This window comes from Schistocerca americana, chromosome 11, assembly GCF_021461395.2.
Source record: "Schistocerca americana isolate TAMUIC-IGC-003095 chromosome 11, iqSchAmer2.1, whole genome shotgun sequence".
NCBI classification, from domain to species: Eukaryota; Metazoa; Arthropoda; class Insecta; order Orthoptera; family Acrididae; genus Schistocerca; species Schistocerca americana.
Genome location: NC_060129.1, coordinates 20740536 through 20764711, shown reverse-complemented (window position 1 = coordinate 20764711; position 24176 = coordinate 20740536). Strand labels below are relative to the sequence as shown.

General features: G+C 40.7%; 1 protein-coding gene across 1 annotated transcript in view; it reads right to left on the bottom strand.

Moving 5' to 3' along the window:
• Positions 1 to 12406: 12406 nt before the first annotated feature.
• Positions 12407 to 24176, bottom strand: part of LOC124553955 (ankyrin-3-like) — a 98262-nt gene continuing 86492 nt past the window's right edge. The window contains exon 5 of the mRNA XM_047127968.1: positions 12407 to 12888. Coding sequence (XP_046983924.1) covers positions 12407 to 12888 — 482 coding nt within the window. The remainder of the gene's footprint in view (positions 12889 to 24176) is intronic.

Sequence of the window (24176 nt, the reverse complement as noted above, 5' to 3'; positions counted from 1 at the left end):
GCACCGCGCCACGGCTATTTCCCCGTGCTAATCCATACATCAAATGGGCGTCTGCCAACTCCGCATTTGTAAACATTGCACTGACTGCAAAACCACGTTCGTGATGAACACTAACCTGTTGATGGTACGTACTGATGTGATTGATGCTAGTACTGTAGAGCAATGAGTCGCATGTCAACACAAGCACCGAAGTCAACATTACCTTCCTTCAATTGGGCCAACTGGCGGTGAATCGAGGAAGTACAGTACATACTGACGAAACTGAAATGAGCTCTAACATGGAAATTAAGCGTTTCCGGACACATGTCCACATAACATCTTTTCTTTATTTGTGTGTGAGGAATGTTTCCTGAAAGTTTGGCCGTACCTTTTTATAACACCCTGTATACTGATTGAATAACATCGGGGACAGGCTACAACCCTATCTCACTTCCTTCCGAACCACTGCTTACCTTTCGTGCCCCTCGACTCTTATAATTGCCATGCGGTTTCTGTACAAATTGCAAATAGCCTTTCGCTCACTGTATTTGACCCCTGCCACCTTCAGAATTTGAAAGAGAGTATTCCAGTCAATAATGTCAAAAGCTTTCTCTGAGTCTGCAAATGCTAGAAACGTTGGTTTGCCTTTCCTTAATCTATCTTCTGAGATAAGCCGTAGGCCCAGTATTGCCTCCCATGTTCCAACATTTCTACAGAATCCAAACTGATCTTCTCCGAGGTCGGCTTCTACTAGTTTTTCCATTCGTCTGTAAATAATTCGTGTTAGTATTTTCTACCGTGATTAAACTGGTAGTTCGGTAATTTTCAGACCTGTCAACCCTTGTGTTCTTTAGGATTCGAATTGTTATACTCTTCTTGAAGTCTGAACAATTGAGGAAACAGCATTCTACTAACTCCTGTTGTGTCTGAACAAATCTACAGTGAGCACTTTCATAGGATATGAATGGAAACATTTGTATTTATGGCAATTTCAAAGTAAAGCTAGGGCGAAAATGTTTTCCTTTTATCGAGCGTTTTATTAGCCCGAAGACAAAAATCTCTTAAGTTTTCGATTTTTGTTTCCAAAACACAGTTTTCGTCCATCATTGAACATTTTTACGTTGCGGCAGTTGTAAGAAATGAAACTGTTTTGAAGAGCATGCACTACATTGCTATAAAGAGTGCCCCTTACTCGTTTGACGGGGATCATTTTTATAGACATTCCATCTACTTAATGTTATGACTAAATCCCGCCGATAGCAACACCGTAAACACGCTGTTGGCAGTGTAACAACCATAACAGCTGCTCTTGACATCAGACTGTTTGTCCGTGACAAGATCTCACACTACCTTCTCCGTCACAAGTCCTTCACGTTTGCCGCTAATTCCGTTTCCAGACACCTGCAGAAACTAAAGCCTTCTGTCCTGCAACAAGCCGTTGGCTTCAGTATTTACAATGTTTTCCAGCAATAAACTGTTTTTCGATTTTTTTGTGACTTAAATGATCTGCCATGTCAACATACAAATTTAAAACGAGATGAAGACGATTGGGCGGCAATGTTTTAGCTTTCACGACGTGATGTTAGTAGTATAATGTTAATGGCCACGTTTCCTGTACAAAAATGAGGGATGAGAGCTCCGCTCATTTAATCCGTTCTGTTGGAGAGCAAGACTTTTATGTGATCCAGTGCGATAGATAAACTACACCTGTATACGTTCTGAGTATTCCTTTAATTGTGTGTGTGGCCACGCAAGCATCCAGCGCATGGTGTCGAGTAAGAGTCATGTCGCCCCGTTGTCGACGGTCCGCTTACAGGCAATGAGAATAAATTAATTAACGCTAGTATTGTGACGTGGCTATGTAAGCAGTAAACTCGTTACCCTAACGCACCTGAGTGAGTGACGATCCGGGTCACTGATAATCCCAGTGTCAATGTGTTACAGTCTAACCTTGTATCTCAAGTACTGAATGATAAAAGGGTTGGAATCATACACTTAACCTCTGTCAGTCACCACATCGATGAGTTTTATGTCTTGTTTACTCGTTTAATCGTCACAAGTACCGCAGAAGTATGACACATTCCTTATCAGAAAGCACAGTGTAGGACAGTGCTGTGGAACCAACGTGTCGCAGGCGTCTAAAGCCAACGACCCTCTTACGAGGAAGACTGGAAAATAAGACGCATTTCACAAATGGGCAAGAAAATAGTGTGTCTGTTTAAACGTGGCTGCAAATGTTACACCGCATACCACTTTCACTACCGCTTATTGCTTTCACTACACGTGTGTGTGTGGAGCTGAGATGTCAACAAACAAAGCATAAAAATTGACAATTGGAAAAGTTTATCATGATCTCTCCATTGGTAGAAGATTCTGGGCTAGCCATTCTTTTGTATTTCTGGAAAGGGCGTGCCAAGGAGGAGGTCATCATGACAAACAATTCAGTAATAAACGAAAGGGTAACATTCTATGACTCAGACAGTGAGAACACGCAACGTCTGCAGTTTCATCATGGTAGATAAACTAATAGCCTTAACACTTTTTATGGCGATTAAATTAACACTTGTATATTCATGTAATTAAAATAGTCAGTACAGAGTATTGACTATGGTGTTTTTTGTGCTTAAAGTTTGAGATTTTTTAACCTTTATGATACCATGGATAAATTGAATGGTGAAACTTCTGTGCTTACGTTTTACAAATACTGTTATCAAGTCTGGTATTTTGGATTTTAAAATTTTTCCGCTAATCTAATATTTAAATCTTAATAATAAATGTGAATTTTCACAGTGAATGCCATTTTTAGTACACTCCTGGAAATGGAAAAAAGAACACATTGACACCGGTGTGTCAGACCCACCATACTTGCTCCGGACACTGCGAGAGGGCTGTACAAGCAATGATCACACGCACGGCACAGCGGACACACCAGGAACCGCGGTGTTGGCCGTCGAATGGCACTAGCTGCGCAGCATTTGTGCACCGCCGCCGTCAGTGTCAGCCAGTTTGCCGTGGCATACGGAGCTCCATCGCAGTCTTTAACACTGGTAGCATGCCGCGACAGCGTGGACGTGAACCGTATGGGCAGTTGACGGACTTTGAGCGAGGGCGTATAGTGGGCATGCGGGAGGCCGGGTGGACGTACCGCCGAATTGCTCAACACGTGGGGCGTGAGGTCTCCACAGTACATCGATGTTGTCGCCAGTGGTCGGCGGAAGGTGCACATGCCCGTCGACCTGGGACCGGACCGCAGCGACGCACGGATGCACGCCAAGACCGTAGGATCCTACGCAGTGCCGTAGGGGACCGCACCGTCATTTCCCAGCAAATTAGGGACACTGTTGCTCCTGGGGTATCGGCGAGGACCATTCGCAACCGTCTCCATGAAGCTGGGCTACGGTCCCACACACCGTAAGGCCGTCTTCCGCTCACGCCCCAACATCGTGCAGCCCGCCTCCAGTGGTGTCGCGACAGGCGTGAATGGAGGGACGAATGGAGACGTGTCGTCTTCAGCGATGAGAGTCGCTTCTGCCTTGGTGCCAATGATGGTCGTATGCGTGTTTGGCGCCGAGCAGGTGAGCGCCACAATCAGGACTGCATACGGCCGAGGCACACAGGGCCAACACCCGGCATCATGGTGTGGGGAGCGATCTCCTACACTGGCCGTACACCACTGGTGATCGTCGAGGGGACACTGAATAGTGCACGGTACATCCAAACCGTCATCGAACCCATCGTTCTACCATTCCTAGACCGGCAAGGGAACTTGCTGTTCCAACAGGACAATGCACGTCCGCATGTATCCCGTGTCACCCAACGTGCTCTAGAAGGTGTAAGTCAACTACCCTGGCCAGCAAGATCTCTGGATCTGTCCCCCATTGAGGATGTTTGGGACTGGATGAAGCGTCGTCTCACGCGGTCTGCACGTCCAGCACGAACGCTGGTCCAACTGAGGCGCCAGGTGGAAATGGCATGGCAAGCCATTCCACGGGACTACATCCAGCATCTCTACGATCGTCTCCATGGGAGAATAGCAGCCTGCATTGCTGCGAAAGGTGGATATACAATGTACTAGTGCCGACATTGTGCATGCTCTGTTGCCTGTGTCTATGTGCATGTGGTTCTGTCAGTGTGATCATGTGATGTATCTGACCCCAGGAATGTGTCAATAAAGTTTCCCCTTCCTGGGACAATGAATTCACGGTGTTCTTATTTCAATTTCCAGGAGTGTATTTGTAGTTTCAGGATGGTACTTACACACATCAAAAATTATGTTGTGACTGAAATTCAGTACCTAACGAAATTTGTATTTTTAAAAAAATTTATTTTTGGTCATAAAGTAACTTTGCCCTAACCACTAGACATTGCTGAAAGTTGTTATAGCGCAGGCAAAATACCATGATCGACAGATGGCAGGGCATGTGCGGGGAGACTGGTACTGGTGATCGCTGGGGGCGGGGCCGGTAGGGGAAATGCCGAGCGCTGGAGGGGGGGAAGTGCCATTCTAAACTGAAGCCTACACTCACATTTTTTTGTAAATATTAAGTGGGGTCATTTCGCGCTCACAACAGCATGGTGACCATTCAAAAAGTTGTGTCATTTCTATTTGGTTCTAGGCGCTTCAGTCTGGAACTGCGCGACCGCTACGGTCGCAGGTTCGAATCCTGCCATGGGCATGGATGTGTCTGATGTCCTTAGGTTAGTTAGATTTAAGTAGTTCTAAGTTCTAGGGGACTGATGACCTCAGATGTTAAGTCCCATAGTGCTCAGAACCATCTATCTATTTGGTTAGTATCTGAAAACAATTCCAGCGAAAATGTCGCGTTTGTCAAACCTTATCGCCTGGTTTGTCCAACATTTGTAACTTCCAGAGAAGTGTAAGGGGTGGTGAATTTTGAGTTAAACCTAGCAAGCCAGATAACAATTTGCTTCTTTCGCCAAAACTCAGCAGAGTTCAGGCAGTTTCACCTCACTAACATGTTGTGCAGACGCAATTGCGAGAGAATTCTGAAACAGGAATTTATTTATTTTATTAAGTGAGGAACTGAGGAAAAGTAAGGTCAGCGTCTTATGAGAAAGTACAGCCTTTAATGACTTCACTTATTTTGTTCCAAAACCTATAGCATTTGTCGTTTCACCAGCTATCCATGGCCCTTAAAAATTACATTGTTTCATCAGAAAAGTCCGTAGTTAATGGAATAATGCGGAAGATAATGAACTTTTCCGTAATAACCATATGATAAAATACTCTCCTCTTTGTGTGTTACCATTTTCCAAAAACTTATTACGATATATCAAACTGTTTGTAAATATGAGAAATGTTGTGAATATTTCACTCTGGCCTTATCGCTGGAATGGTGCGATCGCGATAGCAAGATCAATTTTCTCGAGATTGCTGGCAGATAGAAACTTCCACCCATGTCTATAGAAAAGTTCAATTTCTTAGCTAAATTTCATGTAGTAAGCACCAAACGTAAACTCATAGCGACGCCTATGTTTCACTGTAAACGTTTTCGAATTTCGCGCAGTGTCTTACTTACACATATCACAATAACTATGACCATTAACGAAATGATAGGCAAATCATATTGAACCTGATATATAAAGGTTCAAGTAAAGCAAAAATGAAATTCTTGTACCGAATAGTTTCCGTGAAAGTGTTTGAGAAAGGTATCAAGGTGTGCGCGTCGATTCTGTCATCGCCAACCCGCCGAAGATGGCGAACGCCTGCCGGCCTCCCCTTCTGAACAAACGAATGAACTCGTCCAGCGTTTTGGACGAGAACTGGTTACTGGGCAGCGGCCACCGCATGCTGCGCGACGTACAGACGAGCTAAGAGTGTGGTAAAAGATTTTTCAGGTTCTTGACCTGTTTACGTGTTAGTATCCATCGAAAGTGTGTGCAGTTCATGTAAGTAAACAAAAATTATTGAATTTTGTTACTCGTAACAGGTTTATACTGCTAAGGCTACGTCACCAGATCTCTAAACGGACTAAATTTCATGTACTAGATCTCAAGTATAAAAAAGTTGAGCACCGCTGATCTATTGTGATCATCCGGCTCTAAGTTTCCCGATAGATTGCAAACTGCAAGCGAATTTAGTTCGATGGTCAGTGGCTGTCCAGGAATACGATTTCGAAATAATTTATGTGAAGGGTGAAAATAATGCAGTGTTGACCGAGGAGTTGACCGAGATGCAAAAATATGGTAGTCAAAAACACTGAATTCAAGGTTTTATTAATTAGGGATGACTCATATCCACAATATGACCTCAGTCTGTGTAGAAACTTCACATAGTTACAAGATAATGTTTCCAGATGGGTGAAATTGAAAATACAGCCAGTGATAAATCTGATGGTGGCACTAAGTCATCATTGTACGAAAGATAATGAATTGCTCTATCACTGCGTTTGCATTCCAGAGGAACCAAGGAACGTCTAATCTGGTATATGCACAGAGCTTGGAGGAATTTTGGAATGGATATATGTGCCAAAAAAATTACTAAGTAATTCTATTTTCCAAAGATATGACGGAAAATGAAACAATTGATACAGAATTTTTTCATATGTCAGGAGACGAAACCTTCAAACCGAGGCTCAAAGGAGAAATTATACCATATTACTGTTGAGAAACCTCCACAGGTCATTGCAACAGACATTTTGGACCCCTTAAAATTGCATGTGCAGGCACCTGACACATCCTTGCTTGTTTTTGAAACATTTTAAACTACATGCTTTGACAAGAGTAACCAGCACCACAGTAATCCACCGATTTATAGAAAATTACATTCTTCCAGTTTGCAAACCAGAGATTATTTGGAATGAAATGCACAAAATTTTACCAGCAGGAACGAAAGCAGTTTTTATAGGTATATGTTTTCAAACAGATACTTGTATCATGCCATCATCCTGATGGATGGGTATTAAAGGAATTCAGTTGTGTCATGTGGACTTACTGTTCAAGTAAACTGTGGAGTATTCTTTGCCATTATTTCAAGAAGTGTTTAATAATGTAACCTGTGCCTCAACGCAATGTACTCCAAATGAACTAATGTTTGGTAGGGAGAACAATGAATGGATTATGCCATCACCCAAGATTGCAAGAGAAGTGTTCCCTTTGGAGAAACAGGTTTGACCAATTTTGATTACACACACGAAATACAGAAATGGGAGAATTGTCCTTTGACACCAATTTCAAGAGAGTAAAAGAGGTCACAGTAGAGGTTAAAGCACTTGTACAAAGCTGTAATAAGCCTTCTAGATTACCTAAACCCAAGTGAGAGTGGCAATTGCTATATTTTGGCCCCTATGTCATTATTTACATACATCACAAGGGCACATATCTTTTGTCATATGCAATGTATCAAAGGAATATACATCCACAAAGAAATCAAGATATATTTTGAGTAAATACACTTATGACAAATGGAAATTTCTTCTGTAAAATTGTAAATACAGTTGTGTAGATGTAAGTGGTACATTTAAGAATTGTCTGTTCTTAAAGTAATCAGCATCTATAATAACATATTTCAATGTGAACCACATAATATAGATTAGGTTTTGTCACTCATTCGTTTACCTTTCCTTCATATTATTAAGGTCTCTGCAAAAATGACAGCGTTACTATAAAATAAATTAAACTTAGCTCTGGAGGTATATTGATCAGTTTTAAGTAGATAATAGATATGTTTAGTTGCTTGCTCAGCAATGAAGTAAAATTAAGATTGAATTCAATTTGTAAAAACATTGACCACAGATGTATGTGACAAAGTACCATAGCTGACATGAATAGTTGAGCTCTACTGCATTTATTAACAAGCAGTTTAATTACATAATATTAATACTCATAAATCAACAAATTTCGAATAACATTCTGTTCTGCATACATTATCACTGACAGTTTTATGTATGGGCTCCTCTACTTGTTTTTTCCCATGTCCTTTCAGTGTGATGGACTTTGCTATCTTGATACAACAATTTCCTTCTCTAAAAGGGTGCAAATCCATCAGATATATTGAGAGTACTCCTGTCTGGCAACCAGAATAGCACTAAAGGCTTTGGAGAAGGGTTGAGATCATTAACATGAAAGCAGAAGCATAAACAGGATTTTCGAATCTGATATGGATCTAGTTCAGTCATGTATGAGATTCTTTGTTTAGTGGATGGATATGTTATGTGAATCATAAAGTTTATACCCATTTAATGTATGTGAGTGGACTTGGTGGCGATACAAACATGAATGTTTTTTATGAACTGGAAGTGTCAAGAATGAAGATGGCAGTATGCAGGCACTAGTGAATATGAACAGTTATTCAAACACAATGTTGGCCACTGTGTATGTAGTAAGGAATATCCATCAATTACCTATTGTAGAACAATGATACATCTTTCAGATAGAACAGACGTATCATCAAATCGCAACTGGGCTATGGTGAAATTTAAAAAATCTTGTAGCTAAGAGACTGCATTGTTGGTAATGGTGGTGGGTCAGCTGTTAACAGAGCAGTCTACAGGCAACAACAGGATTGCTAACCTTACCTAAATGGATGCTTATAAGTGCATACTGTGACTGTACTATCATTGAACTTGAAGGACTAGTGAAAATTATCAAACAAGGATGAAACTGATCAAATTGATCCCAAAGATACCACTAATGTACAAGTTAACCAATTTGAGAATGATTTCAAGAATATTAAAGTGTGCCTAGATTGTGAGTCAATGTCCCTCATTATCTGATCCAATAAATTTATGCTGAGGAAGCCTTCAATATTGTCGATTGTTAATATGCACCTTCACAGCAGCAGACAACCCTTACCTAAAAGTCAGTCACTTGCACTTGCTCCATCCAATTGCTGCCATGAATACTAGGATGATTAAGAAATTGTTGGGTATCATGATTTTATATATATATATATATATATATATATATATATATATATATATATATATATATATAATGAGATACTTATTATGCAATCTGAATACTTATATGTAAAATTAATATCCATATTTCATAACATTACCTTCACAATGGAATTTGAGTCTGTATAACTTATACAATTTTTGTAAAAATTTAGCTTCATGTGTGAGTGAATTTAAACTGAACTTTATCTCTTAAGTTAGATTTTGGGAATCAGAAATTGTCAGCTCAAGATTTATTTAAACCTGTACTCTAGCAATAGTGTCTCACTGATAATAAATAATGTTTTGCCCCTGTTATCAACTGAACTTCAAGATTTTTGATAAAAGATGTACCAAATGGTCAGTTAATATTACAGTTCAATTATATTACAATTCCGCTCAAAAAAGTCAACTACAACTCAAATTTGTAATACTCTGACTAAATGCATCATGAAGTTGAAAGTCTGTTCTATGTTTTTTGCCAGTATTTCATGGAATGGCATCGAAATAAGGAGACACTGGAGTAATGATATTGTGGCATTACTATCAAATAAGCATCTTTATGAGTAGCAAAGAATCAGTCACAAAACTGATCTTTGTAACTACTCTATTGAGCATAGTGGTAATTATTTTCACAAAATCATTATTATAATTAGTACGAAATATGATTGAATTCTTGCAGTAACTTGATTCTAAATAATCGTAATAAAGTGCAATTTGTTCAACATGATGTAGAATTATAAGTTACCTTCGTAACTTTGGAGAGGTGCATTAACAACAACTAACAAAGGCAATTAACTGTTGCACTAAGAAAGAACATTTGAAATTCAAACAAAGTGAACAGCTAAATACACTCCTGGAAATTGAAATAAGAACACCATGAATTCATTGTCCCAGGAAGAGGAAACTTTATTGACACATTCCTGGGGTCAGATACATCACATGATCACACTGACAGAACCACAGGCACATAGACACAGGCAACAGAGCATGCACAATGTCGGCACTAGTACAGTGTATATCCACCTTTCGCAGCAATGCAGGCTGCTATTCTCCCATGGAGACGATCGTAGAGATGCTGGATGTAGTCCTGTGGAACGGCTTGCCATGCCATTTCCACCTGGCGCCTCAGTTGGACCAGCGTTCGTGCTGGACGTGCAGACCGCGTGAGACGACGCTTCATCCAGTCCCAAACATGCTCAATGGGGGACAGATCCGGAGATCTTGCTGGCGAGGGTAGTTGATTTACACCTTCTAGAGCACGTTGGGTGGCACAGGATACATGCGGACGTGCATTGTCCTGTTGGAACAGCAAGTTCCCTTGCCGGTCTAGGAATGGTAGAACGATGGGTTCGATGATGGTTTGGATGTACCGTGCACTATTCAGTGTCCCCTCGACGATCACCAGTTGTGTACGGGCAGTGTAGGAGATCGCTCCCCACACCATGATGCCGGGTGTTGGCCCTGTGTGCCTCGGTCGTATGCAGTCCTGATTGTGGCGCTCACCTGCACGGCGCCAAACACGCATACGACCATCATTGGCACCAAGGCAGAAGCGACTCTCATCGCTGAAGACGACACGTCTCCATTCGTCCCTCCATTCACGCCTGTCGCGACACCACTGGAGGCGGGCTGCACGATGTTGGGGCGTGAGCGGAAGACGGCCTAACGGTGTGCGGGACCATAGCCCAGCTTCATGGAGACGGTTGCGAATGGTCCTCGCCGATACCCCAGGAGCAACAGTGTCCCTAATTTGCTGGGAAGTGGCGGTGCGGTCCCCTACGGCACTGCGTAGTATCCTACGGTCTTGGCGTGCACCCGTGCGTCGCTGCGGTCCGGTCCCAGGTCGACGGGCACGTGCACCTTCCGCCGACCACTGGCGACAATATCGATGTACTGTGGAGACCTGACGCCCCACGTGTTGAGCAATTCGGCAGTACGTCCACCCGGCCTGCCGCATGCCCACTATACGCCCTCGCTCAAAGTCCGTCAACTGCCCATACGGTTCACGTCCACGCTGTCGCGGCATGCTACCAGTGTTAAAGACTGCGATGGAGCTCCGTATGCCATGGCAAACTGGCTGACACTGACGGCGGCGGTGCACAAATGCTGCGCAGCTAGTGCCATTCGACGGCCAACACCGCGGTTCCTGGTGTGTCCGCTGTGCCGTGCGTGTGATCATTGCTTGTACAGCCCTCTCGCAGTGTCCGGAGCAAGTATGGTGGGTCTGACACACCAGTGTCAATGTGTTCTTTTTTCCATTTCCAGGAGTGTACATTGGTAAATTCATAGCCCCAGTGTTTCACCACTGGAAGCAAGTGTAATGGTGCTTTCTGTCTTATAAATACAATACTTACATTTCACTACATTGACACACTGTCTGCCATAATAACAATCTTTACCACCTACACTGAAGAGTCATAGAATGTTTTTTATGTTGACTCTTTGTAGCAGATTGAATCTTGCAAGATGCATCACCATAAAGTGTTTGAAAAGTACTTTCTCTTGTTCTGGTATTCATGAAGAAAGTTGTGATGTAATCTTGTGCTGAAATAAATATCACATTATGCATTTCCTGCTTTCATTCGAGTAGACCATATAAATCTCCTTGGTGTTATCATAATCAATCATATATTTAGGAAACAGCAATTTTCAATTCGAATCAGGGATAAACTTAATTAAATATTTCTCATGGGTATTTAATTATTGAACTAATTGCTGTTTTCAGTCTTGTCTGGTGTGAAATTTTAGTAATGAATGCTAGTCTTTGTAATAATTGGCAACATAATCAGAACCTGCACTTCGATTTGTTTCATACTTAGTCCGATAGCCAGGGTCACTGTTTTGTTGAATGTACAGTTTCATAATGAATTACCAGACAAGACACATGAAATAGTGCACTTACACATTTCGTTTGCAAAATATGTGGTGGCTTAGTTAAGTATACAGCTTATATGATAGTAGTGTTGCTATGGTGTAGTTTACACTAGCCTAACAAAGAATCATATATACTCCTGTCAAGTACTTCTCCATAGTCAAATAATGTAGAGGTCTGCTAACAACTGAAGGAGATGCAGTCATGTGGGATATTTGACAACTACTAATGTTTTGCCATGTGTGACTTGAAAATGATTGTGTATTTGCATGTTGAAGTATCAGCGGTTGTCATAGACGGCACTTGGCTGCATTACCGTAAGTGGTTTGAACATTTAATATACTGGTAAAAACTCGAGATTGTGACACAGAACTGGTGTTTATTGGTGAGTATTTTTCAGTTTTGTTGTTAAGTGTTGTAAATAATGCTCAAGAAAAATTTTTCATGCTGTTTCCTCCAAGGCACAGTTACATAGAGTAGTTTACAGGTGTCTCCCATTGTTGCATTTGCTGAGGTGCTACTAGTGCAATTATATGTATAAATGGTTCATGACAGGATTATTTTTTTGTATTCTATGTTTTAAAAATAATGGCAAATTAAGTAGTGGAGCTTTACTTGTTTTATTCCACATATAGTACTTAGAGTGAAAGCTTCAAGTTAACAACTCTACGATATCCTGGTGGTTCTCTTTCCTGGCGAGATGACGAGGGGTGGCACCAATGTCATCCCTGGCCTCTGGGCTGGCTCCCACAGCCAGCAGTGCTGCTGTCGCCTCCACATGGCCATCGAGTGCTGCCCTGTGCAGTGGTGTCATCCCCCACTGATTCCTAGCATTGGGGTCAGCAGACAATGCCGCCAGTAGCCGGACCACAGCTGCTTGCTCTTTCCATGCTGCCAAGTGCAGAGGTGTATTCTGTAAGTTGGTCCTAGAATCAACTACTGCTCGAGCATCCACTAGACACCTCACTGGCTCTATAGGTCTCTCCCTTGCTGCCCTGTGCAGGCCACTGATGCACACTGTGTCCTTCGCTCCAGCGTCTGCCCCTGCTGCAAGCAGTACCTGCATCTCCTGCAGTGCCCCCTCCTCAGCTGCCTGGAGCAACCTTTTGTTTTTCCTCGTCTCCAGGAAGGCTACTGTGAGAGGCAACCATATGCCTTGCTCATACTGTGGCATCAAGCAGTCAGGCCTGCAAGATGAGTGGTCTGTCAAGCGAGTGGATTTGTTCTTATTTATTGAGTAACATCAATGACTGATTATGAGCTCTAGTACCCACAATTAAGCTACAAATTATTCTCCTGATGAATATTGCACAATGGAAACGGATAACGCACATCTGACTATTAGTAATTTGCACAACTCTGATTGTTCACTACGCCCTGGCAACACCACATTTTCTTTCTCACCCAACGGCTTTGATCAACACGTGGCCATCGCACTGAATATGAATGGCGCACACATTATAAATTCTGGATATCATGACTACACACCATTCGAAGAACAAGACCACCAATCTTTTTCTTTTCACTGTCATTTTTATTCCAATAAATTCTACTCGTATTATGATTTAAAGATAACCTAAACAAACCATTACATTTTATACAAGAATTACACATGAGAAACTCCGACCAGTGGGCATGGCTTTTCATTGGTGATTCTTATGGTCTCGTAATTATTTAACGCTACAGTGCACTTTCTGGATAGGATGATGGATCTTCTGCTATATCTCACACTTCGACTCTCACACCCATCATCACGAATATTTACTCCAGACCTAGCGGTACAAAAAGAAACATGCATAACCCATTGCCTCTGAACCTATCTTGCTACTCTCCCATGCAAACCACACATACTTAAATTACATGAAATACATCACACTGACAACATAGAGTACATCACAAAGAATAGTCACAGCGTTAGAATCACTTCACTTTCAGCTTTCCCACTTCAATTAGTATTCATCCTAGTTTCACACGGCACTGCCCCACTTCGTAACTTTTCTTTCCTACTACGAACTCTGGGCGATATATGCACGTCTTCCTGTGCAATGCAAGACAAGTGGCGTTGCTGGATAGACACTTGACTCACCTTGCTTCTCTCTCAGAGTATTAGAGTTTGAATCTAGCGTTACACGGAAACATAACACGCAAAGGTAATATTTAGATCATATTCATGTTTCCTACCACGAACTCTGGAGGATATATGCATGTCTTCCTGTGCAATGCTAGCCAAGTGGCGTTACTGGATAGACTGCTGACTCACCTCTCTCAGAGTATTAGAGTTTGAATCTAGCGTCACACAGAAACATAACACGCAAAGTAATATTAAGATCACATTCGTCACACACGCGAGTCATCAACTGATACCTTGGACAGGTACTTATCTTTATTCTTTGTCTCATACACTGATTGAGACTCACACAGTACCCACCACGTAGTAGTGCTCGTCTCTAATTTCAAGTCCTGCACACGCCACTTCGTAAATATTCCAACTTATAGTACACACGCCAGTAATTCAGCTTAACTTTAGCACTCGGAAGTATTTCAACTTAGTACTAGCATTCACAAGCATTTCAACTTATTGCTACACGTGGTTTCATTGTGACCGTTGGTCACTTACGAAGATTAATACGTTCCCCTTAATATTACCTGCCTGTCATTTAATTCTCCCCCCAAAAGTTCCTGAAATAGTGAAATAATTATTCCAAACTACTCTGAAGTATTTCACATGCATACCATTCCCTCCACTCTTTTGTCTTTACGGAGCACACCTAAGACAGGTCTTACCAACATAAGATCCAGCGCCAGAGTGCTGAAACATGGCTGTTCTTCAGGTTATCTCGCACATCCGCCGAGGTGGGATGCACCATGCTACCGTATTGGTCATCCACATTTCAGGTGCTCAAAGCTCAGGTAAATTTCATCTCTTTGGTTCCACCAAAGGTGACCAAAGGACCGTCTCTAAGATGATCATATATTACACATTCACTACTTGTGGTTAGCAGACGACCATACATTCATTCATTTCACAGATCTCACCAACTTTGATGTAGGGATTTACTTTGTGGGAGTGCACATGTGATCAATTAAATAAATAAATTGTCCTTCTTTCTTACACTGGTATCCGGCTTCGGTGTATTAAGTGAAATTGAGTTATTATTACAAAAAATATGTTGTTCTGACAAGAATAACGAAGAATGTTGTACCTCTTCTCAATGTCAGGCGGTACTGTACCCTTTCACCAGCACAAACCATCACGATTCTTATACTTTAGTATAAATAGAGAAACCAAATGAAGGAAACTATCATAGAAGCGAAATTGTGAGCTGTTCTAAATACATATCCATATAGCAGGGTGAAAACCTCCCCCCTATGATAGGGAACACTCTGAAAGTCAGTTTATAGTGTCTAGCCACAAGGCAGTATCTCCTCATTAAAGTCTCCATCCACTACCCATTTCCTCTCATATAAATAATACAGTTATCATCATCATTTGCTTTGGGCCTTTGTCCCACTTCAATGGTGGATCGACCTTGTTACTATGGATTTGGCCATGTTAGTGTCAGAGGATGGCCATATGCCCTTCCTGTCGCCAACTCTTACCCCCTTGGATGGAATTAGTGTACCTCAGCTGTCTGCATCTAGTGTAAGCCATGGAATATTGCGAACATTCTGCATATGTCTGTGAGTCGTGTAACTGAGGTGGGACGTGTGGACCAGCCCAGTATTCACCTATTGGGATGTGGAAAACCGCCTAAAAATCACATCCAGGCTGGCCGGCACACCAGCCCTCGTCGTTAATCCGCCAGGCGGATTTCAAGTGGGGTCAGTGCGCCTACTCTAACAGTGCATTAGTGCCCTTGGCTATCCTGACAGGTCAAATAATTCAGTTGTCATATTCTCCATAGCTCATTTCAGACAGTGGGTTGCTTACACCTCAAGAAGCTATAGTTATCCAGTACTTGACCCCACTGAAATATTCATTTGATACACCTATCAATATCTCTCTGTGCATGGTAATCCCTTATGATGCTGTAGTATACAGAGAAGTTACAGCATTAGAAAATTGTAGTGAAATGCAGGAAGATCTGCAGCGGATAGGCACTTGGTGCAGAGAGTGGCAATTGACCCTTAACATAGACAAATGTAATGTATTGCGAATACATAGAAAGAAGGATCCTTTATTGTATGATTATATGATAGCGGAACAAACACTGGTAGCAGTTACTTCTGTAAAATATCTGGGAGTATGCTTGCGGAACGATTTGAAGTGGAATGATCATATAAAATTAATTGTTGGTAAGGCGGGTACCAGGTTGAGATTCATTGGGAGAGTGCTTAGAAAATGTAGTCCATCAACAAAGGAGGTGGCTTACAAAACACTCGTTCGACCTATACTTGAGTATTGCTCATCAGTGTGGGATCCGTACCAGATCGGTCTGACGGAGGAGATAGAGAAGATCCAAAGAAGAGCGGCGCGTTTCGTCACAGGGTTATTTGGTAACCGTGATAGCGTTACGGAGATGTTTAATAAACTCAAGTGGCAGACTCTGCAAGAGAGGCGCTCTGCATCGCGGTGTAGCTTGCTCGCCAGGTTTCGAGAGGGTGCGTTTCTGGATGAGGTATCGAATATATTGCTTCCCCCTACTTATACCTCCCGAGGAGATCACGAATGTAAAATTAGAGAGATTAGAGCGCGCACGGAGGTTTTCAGACAGTCGTTCTTCCCGCGAACCATACGCGACTGGAACAGGAAAGGGAGGTAATGACAGTGGCACGTAAAGTGCCCTCCGCCACACACCGTTGGGTGGCTTGCGGAGTATCAATGTAGATGTAGATGTAGATGTAGATGTAGAACATGAACATATGAAGGATATTCACGAAACTGACGATATCTCTAGGTATGCAAAGAAAATTTTCTCACATGAAACCCAAAAATTTCGGCCCAGTTATTCGTGACTCTGTCCTAATAGAGAAAATTACTACTTCACACCATCTGCCTCCCCATTACCCCCACTCACACTCAAACAAATATGGTTTTTATATGCATTAGTAAATAACTCAGTCATACATGCAAGGTCACACCAGTGCAAGAGTGTGCACATGCGAGTGCGCGCGCGCGCACACACACACACACACACACACACACACACACACACACACATACAGGACCTTTTAACTAGATTCTTATGCCTCCTATGTGTCTGACATATCAGAAAAACCTTTTAAAGAGTAAATTATTATTTCATATACTTGTGTACAGTACTGTTAGACGTATTACTATAAGCCAGTCTGGGCCTACTAAATACATGGCAGACTGCATGCCACTGATGTAAGTACTGAGAAATGGCAACTTTCCAGTATCACCCAGCAACCTAACGATAACATGCCAAACAGACAATACCTGTAATCCACTCCCACAAAATGTGTGCTACATGTCATGAGGAGTAAAATGAAACAAATTCCTTACACACCAAGAGCATTTAAGAAGAAAAACCCTTTTGTTATACTGTCAAGGGAGATGTTACACTGATACATCAAATATCCAGCAAGCAAACACTCAGTTTCTCTTTCTATAAATATTATATGCTCATGCAGATACTGATGTCACTTTTTCAACTGGAAATGAGTCCAAAAAATAAACTAATGGACTAATAGGTCATACAGTTCATTTACTAAATCGGATTTCATATTCAGAGAATAATGTGAGTCTTATCTTGGTCTTTCTTCAGAACGGTGAGCTAGCTAATGCATATTTTCAACAACTGTAGAGTTGGCAACAGCTTGGAATACTAACGTCAACAATACTTGGTTTTAAAGTACATAAAGCACTGACAGAGTTGGAAGTCACGAACTAATCCTGTAAGTCTGAGTGAGACTCTGAACTGTGAAATTGCGCACTCATATGGAACAAGAAACGTTGTTCACATGTAGACACATGCAATAGTTTCCATGGCTAGTTCCACTGTACTGATAATCAGCTGCAAACAGATTTTCATCTGTGACATTGTACAAGTCATTTAGTCTATCATGTGCTCACATTATCATTGTGTATTTTGTGGTCTATCCCCTTAATTAGTATTTGGTGTCTCAGAATCGCTTGCAATGCAATAAGGGCCCCCACCCTTGCTCCAGACCAGCACATGCTGAGGAAGGCCGAGGTATCAGAAGCCTATGTTGTGAATTGCGGTGGCATTCATATGGATCAATCTGCACGTCTGGGTAACTGGCTGTTAAGAGTGGGGGGAACTCGATACTGTAAATCTGTTGTGGGAAAAACATAACTTATGCATATATGACCGCTGTCTCTGGCTGCCAAGGCCAGGCCCTGAGCCACAACACATGAAGAAAGAAGCAGTCTGGGTGGTGGCGGCAAGGAGGAGGCTGAGGCCGGTAGGAGGATATCAAGGTAGGGGTGTGGGGTGGTAAAGTGCTGCTTTTGAGGGGATAAAGAGATGTGGTGGAGAGAGGGTAAGACAGCTAAGTGCAGTTGCGAGGTTAAACAGAGAACAGTGGAATGGAATGATGTGCCAGTGGAAAGTAAAAGGAATGTGGGTGCATTGGTGGTAGAGAGGGCTGTATAATGCTGAAGTGGAAACAGGAAAGAACAATTATTATACTTCCAGTTTTTTAACTTTATGACTCTGGAAACAATTGTTTTACATAAAATTATATTTTTTTTCTTTTCACTTGTGTAAAAGTTTAGAAAAATATTTGATTCGATAATAGCCAGCAGCAAGATTAAGCTAATGTGAACATATCATTCCATTATTATGAAGATAATTTGAGAAATTGTATGTCATATAAACAATAATGATATTGAACTGAATTAAACGCAATGAAAAGATATGAATAAAACAAACAATATTAAGTCAATGAAGATGCATTCAAATGATATGGTATTAGTGGAGACCAGTCAGATGTGCTGAACCTGCACATGTGTAAAGACAATTTAAAATCTGTATCAGATCAGCACAAGAACAATAATTTCTTATTTAGTATGAAAATTTACCTAAACAGTTACTTTAAATCTTTCACTTTGAATTATAACTAAAAGTTCTTTATTCATAAAGAATGTGTGTTTTCAACCTTTCTTTTCCTTAAAATAATGATTCAACATAAACGTAATCAGTCTAATTCAGTTGAAGAATGAGACTCATTTCGTTTTGCATGTCAATTGCTGTTTTCCTCACTCAGTTTAAACAGTAGTATGTTAAATGTCATTATGGGCATTGCTGATGTGGACTTGATAGAATCCTGTACAATTTCTCTCTCATGAAGATCATGTCATTAATTACATTCAACCAGCCAACTTTTATCATTGTGGTCAGCCTTTCTTGTTAATAGCTAGTTTCCATGTAAATCAATGGAATAAAACCTAGTTTCTGATTTATGTAGCCTATGTTGATCGGTATGTCTTTACCATGGGAATCCAGTGCAGTGTAGAGATATTTGGGTACAGAATTGTTGCTCTATAGTATTTTCTTGTCATCCACAATGTTTACTGCCATGGCTAGATATCCAGTATCTGTGACTTCGAGAATCCCAGTGGTACTTACGTGTGGTATACCATTGTGTTACTAAACACAGCCTTGAGGATGTTGTCAGATCATACTAAGCTAACATTCTGCTTCCTGTGTTCTGTTAGAAAATGTGACGTTCAGTGAGAGGACTGCTGTTAAATAATTTATTTTACTGATGACAAATGTAATCATGAAAATTATCATTTTGAACCTACCAGAAATTCTCATTTCATGGCCATCACTACAGACATCATTATGTGCATGCTCCCAGTTAGCTGAAACCATATATCCTGTTCATGTCAAAGTACTTCATGTATAGGTAATTAGAAGGCATATCTAATTGTATGAGCTAGGATATCTTTTATAGTTACTTTTCGGTACTGTCGTTTAGATGTACACTCTAAGAAAAAAAGAGACACACAACAAAGAAATTATCCGAATGGGATGGAAATCTGTAGGTCTGAAGCACATGTACACTCAAACAAATTATTACTATTTCAGAAAAATTTGATGATTGATTCAAGAGAAAGAGCTCCACAGACTGAGCAATTCAGTAATGTGTTGGTCCACCTCTGGTTCTTATGTAAGCAGTTATTCAGCTTGCCACTGATTGATGGATTCATGAAGTTGTTTGATGTATTGCTCAGAGATAGTGTACCTAATTCTGTCCGACTGGCGCGTTAGATCGTCGAACGTCCAAGCAGTTGGAGAGAGACGTGATGACCTTCCTGGCCAAGGTAGGACTTGGCAAGCACGAAGACAAGCAGACGAAACAATAACGCTATGCTGTGAGGGTGCCACGGATGACAACCAAAAGAGTCCCACAATGAAAAGAAATGGCACCCAAGGCCATCAATACAGTTTGTCGAGCTGCATAGTGAATGACAGTACTGTTGTTATCTTACAGCTGTCTGGAGCGTTTCCAGTCACGTCTTCACTGGTCACGAACTTGTAGTGAAATAGAGTCATATCACATATAGTTTTAAAATGAAGTGAATAGTACTCGTTTGCTTGTGCAAAAAACAGAGCTATTGAGCAAAGAGTAGAAAAACAATCCTCAGACCAAACAGGGAGGTTGGCACCTGGCGGATTTCATAAGGTATTGCGAACGAGTGGTACCAAAAGACATGAAAGGTGAGGGAAAGATTAATTTAGCATTTGATGGTATGACTGGTAGTGCGAAGACATGGGGATTGAACTTAGACATGTCTCAAATGACGTTCTTGGCGTTCATACAGATGATTTTAAAGGAGTTTTGCTCTGTGCAAAAATGTCATCGCAAAAATGTCAGACATTCTTGGGCATAATACTATGAAGGCCTACTGTGAGACCTGATATAAAAGACTATAAAGTATTTCAAGGATAGGCCTTTAGAATTTGAGATATTGTGGGAGTTATGCAAGAAACTGGCTGATGATTAGAAATGTTACATCAGCAGCAATCACGAAACAGTTGACAATTTCTCGGAGAAAACTGAATATGAGGATCGGTGACATAAAATGAGCGACCAAAGAACTTTCAGGAATCATAATCTACCTGAAATAGGAAGCTCCAATGGGCACCAAATAACTATGATGAGAGGACATCGTTATTGAAGTTTTGGTAATCCTGATAGAGGTAACTTCAAAAATTGCTGGGGGCTCAGAGATGAGGAAAATTAACCTCTTTTCAGATTTCGGGTCCATTGTGTGCAGAAAAAAGAAATTGAACCAAGAAAGGATGACTGCAAAAGTATTGTCAGCTTGAAGATAGCATCAGAAATGTAGAGTATCATCTTGTTGGAAACACATTCCACAACCACGGCAGTATGACACTGAGGTACAGACATACAGAGTAAGAGCAGACTTGATTGGTGTGGAGGTAGGTGAAACTAAAAAGATCAAATAGAGAAGGGTATAGTGTGACAGGACAAGAAATAAAGACAATGGTTAAGACGAACATTGTCTGGAAGTACCGAAGAAAGGGCATATTTTTGTGGAAGGTAACAATAAATCGCTATTTAGAAGCCATCTCAGCTGATGTTGCGTGGTTTTGGGAACTTTGTCAAACGTATGACAGGTTGGAAAATGCAAAAGTTGAACAAAATAGGACAGATAGTGACCTATAAGAGGCTACCCAATAGTAGAAAGGGAGGAAAGGAAGAAGCCTTGCATACCAATTAATGTGAAATTGTGCAAATAGATTTTGATGAGATAATACCATTCTCAAAATGAGAAGAGTAAGTAGAGAAGACTAGCAAAAGAAGGTAACTGTCGAAGAGAAAAATGAAGCTTATCCCGATATAATTGTAATCAAAACTCATTTTGGTTTTGGTGTTTATTCAGTGTGGGAGGAAAGTCATCGGTCATGAAGGTAACACGAACGTTATAGGATGTGTACCCAATGAAATAAAATCTCGTGACACTGACAGTATTTTTCCTGAAATCACCGAAAATCAGGGAGATACACTATCAACGCAGGATGAAGAGGAAGATTACATGTAAGATTCTAAGAGGAACTTGTTAGAAGAGGATGAAGATGACAAAGAAATTTATCGATGAACTGAAGAATTTCTAGCAGCATGTCGAGCAAAGGAAAATAAAACAGTTATATCTAGGGAACGATGCAGCTGAGAGCAGTAGTGATGACTAGTTTAGACTTTCCCCCTCGTAAGGAAATTACTCTAAATGAGAAGAAACAGCGACTGTAGAACAAAATGACAGAAGGAACTGAAGATAAGATTTGTGGGCAAGATGAAAATCTGACAGAACATTTGGATCTTGTTAAGACTCAAGAGAAAGCGAGTAAAATTAATCGTGAAATAACAAAATTCAAATTTATTTACAGTGGACTTAAGAAAATTGCAAATATTCCTCATACTGATGCTTGCGTTTTGGAATTTCTAACACTGATGAAGACATTTGGTACAAGGAATATAGTAGAGTTGAGAAAATACACACATAGAGGTCAAAATAATAATTAACAGGCATAAAATATAGTCTGAAATAAACGGATGTTTAATATGTGCAAAACCATAAAAACTAGATTAGTTAGTATTTCTTGCATGCATTTGAGTTTTTCAAGTTTGAAAAGATATAAAATGTAACAAAAGTGGCAGTGCTTTAGAAAAAGGGCCTTGAAAAAAATAAAAGAAATAATGTGAGTCGTGTTGAAGGACTTGGAAAACAGTGAAAAATTGTTGTGAAAGAGACTGAGAAAATTATTAAAAAATTCACTATAAGTGAAAGCTCAAAGCAAATGAAAGTGTGGGCAAGGGATGCTCTTAGACCCATTGCCCTCTGCCATTTTAGAAAATCTGTCAATATTATGAATGATTTGCGTTTAGAAAGAAGTATAGAGCAGAAGTACATAGTAATTTAGTCTATAGGTTTTCAAACTGAAAATTGGACTTTTCAGTAAGTAAACGATAAATGATTTATATGTGATATATGACAGAGTGTTGTAATAAAAACATATACTAAACTCAAAAAGTTATTAGTCAGTAAGACTTTTATTCATTACGTCATTCGTAAGTTTTATCTAAGTATGTTATCCTGTTGGAAACTGTGATGTTATTAAAAGTAGCTAATGATTCAATTAGAGTTACGTTATCTGAAGAAATATTTCCTTGAAGTAATACTTACATGATACTTCAACAATAAGGGGGACACATTTAACGTAACAGTCCTACAGATATGACAATATTTTCAATTAAACTGTGGCCAATGCATAAAGGTATTGACGTTTTTTAAAGTATGTTAACTGTCGTGTGAAAGTGAATGGAGTAACAGATATTGTTTAAGGAAACCAAAAGCATAATAATGAATGTTTTCTACAATTATAATGACCGTAATATTCGTAGGTTATTTGAAAATGTATGTTACTTTCGACAAAGCAAATAAAGACGGGGATCCTCTTAGGGTTTTCAGCCTGTGGTTGTGTGCATGACTTCCACCTTAAGTGGCTCAGAAAGTCCTGAAGGAAACGAAAAACAGAAGCTGCAGGCAGAGTAACCTGGTTAGCTAGTTACCTGTGCCATGTCTGGCGATGTCAAAATTTCCGGAGTGGTCAAACTGTGCGTGATAGAGAGAAAGCTGTAATGGCAGCGGCGTTCGTCTCGTAAAGTCGTCTCCAGAAATTCAGTTTCTGGAAAGCAAGCATATCCAACATAATCTAAGATGGTATATGGAGCCAACGCAACTCCAAGGAAAGTGGCTACTGCAAGAAAGGTGGTAGTAACAAATTAATTCCATCTTACTGGAGACATGAAGGTCGTAACCAATTATCGGTCAGTGAACGTCAACTACAGGACCGCAACAGCCACGATAAACGAGGCAAGAATATTTAGTGAACCTAAGTAACCAGAAGTGTTGTAATATTTCTGGCCTTAGAGCCGTCATATACAGGTACAAGAAGCTCTTCTTAGAGCAGTTGAGAAGGCAGAAGTGGCAAGATGACGTAATGTGGTGTGAGATACCGGTGACAGATGATTTATTCGGTTATGGTATCGTGAGAAAGAGCGCTTAAACTGTGGTCCTTCTCCGCGATTGGCTGTTGCGTTCGGAAGTTGCGCGCCTAAAATGATCATCTTCCGTTATTAATATGAGGCAAACCAAAGAGCATATTTATTTGCATTTCAAATTAAAGCATCTCTCAGTAGCGTGCTCTCATTCCATTATTTCACAAGCATTAATAACCAGCAGAATAATAAACAACTGCTAAACGAAAAGGAAACGAAGCACTTTGGTAATCTTCGGATCGCACCTAGCTTGGTTGGCGGGCGAAGTGGTTAGGCTGTAAGATCAGAGTTAAGACGTTGTCAGCAATTTCTGGTCATTTATACATATAGCTGAGAACAGTGTTATAGTAATTATGGAAATACGTAGCTCATTATTTTGTTGGAGAACGGAAATTATTTATGAC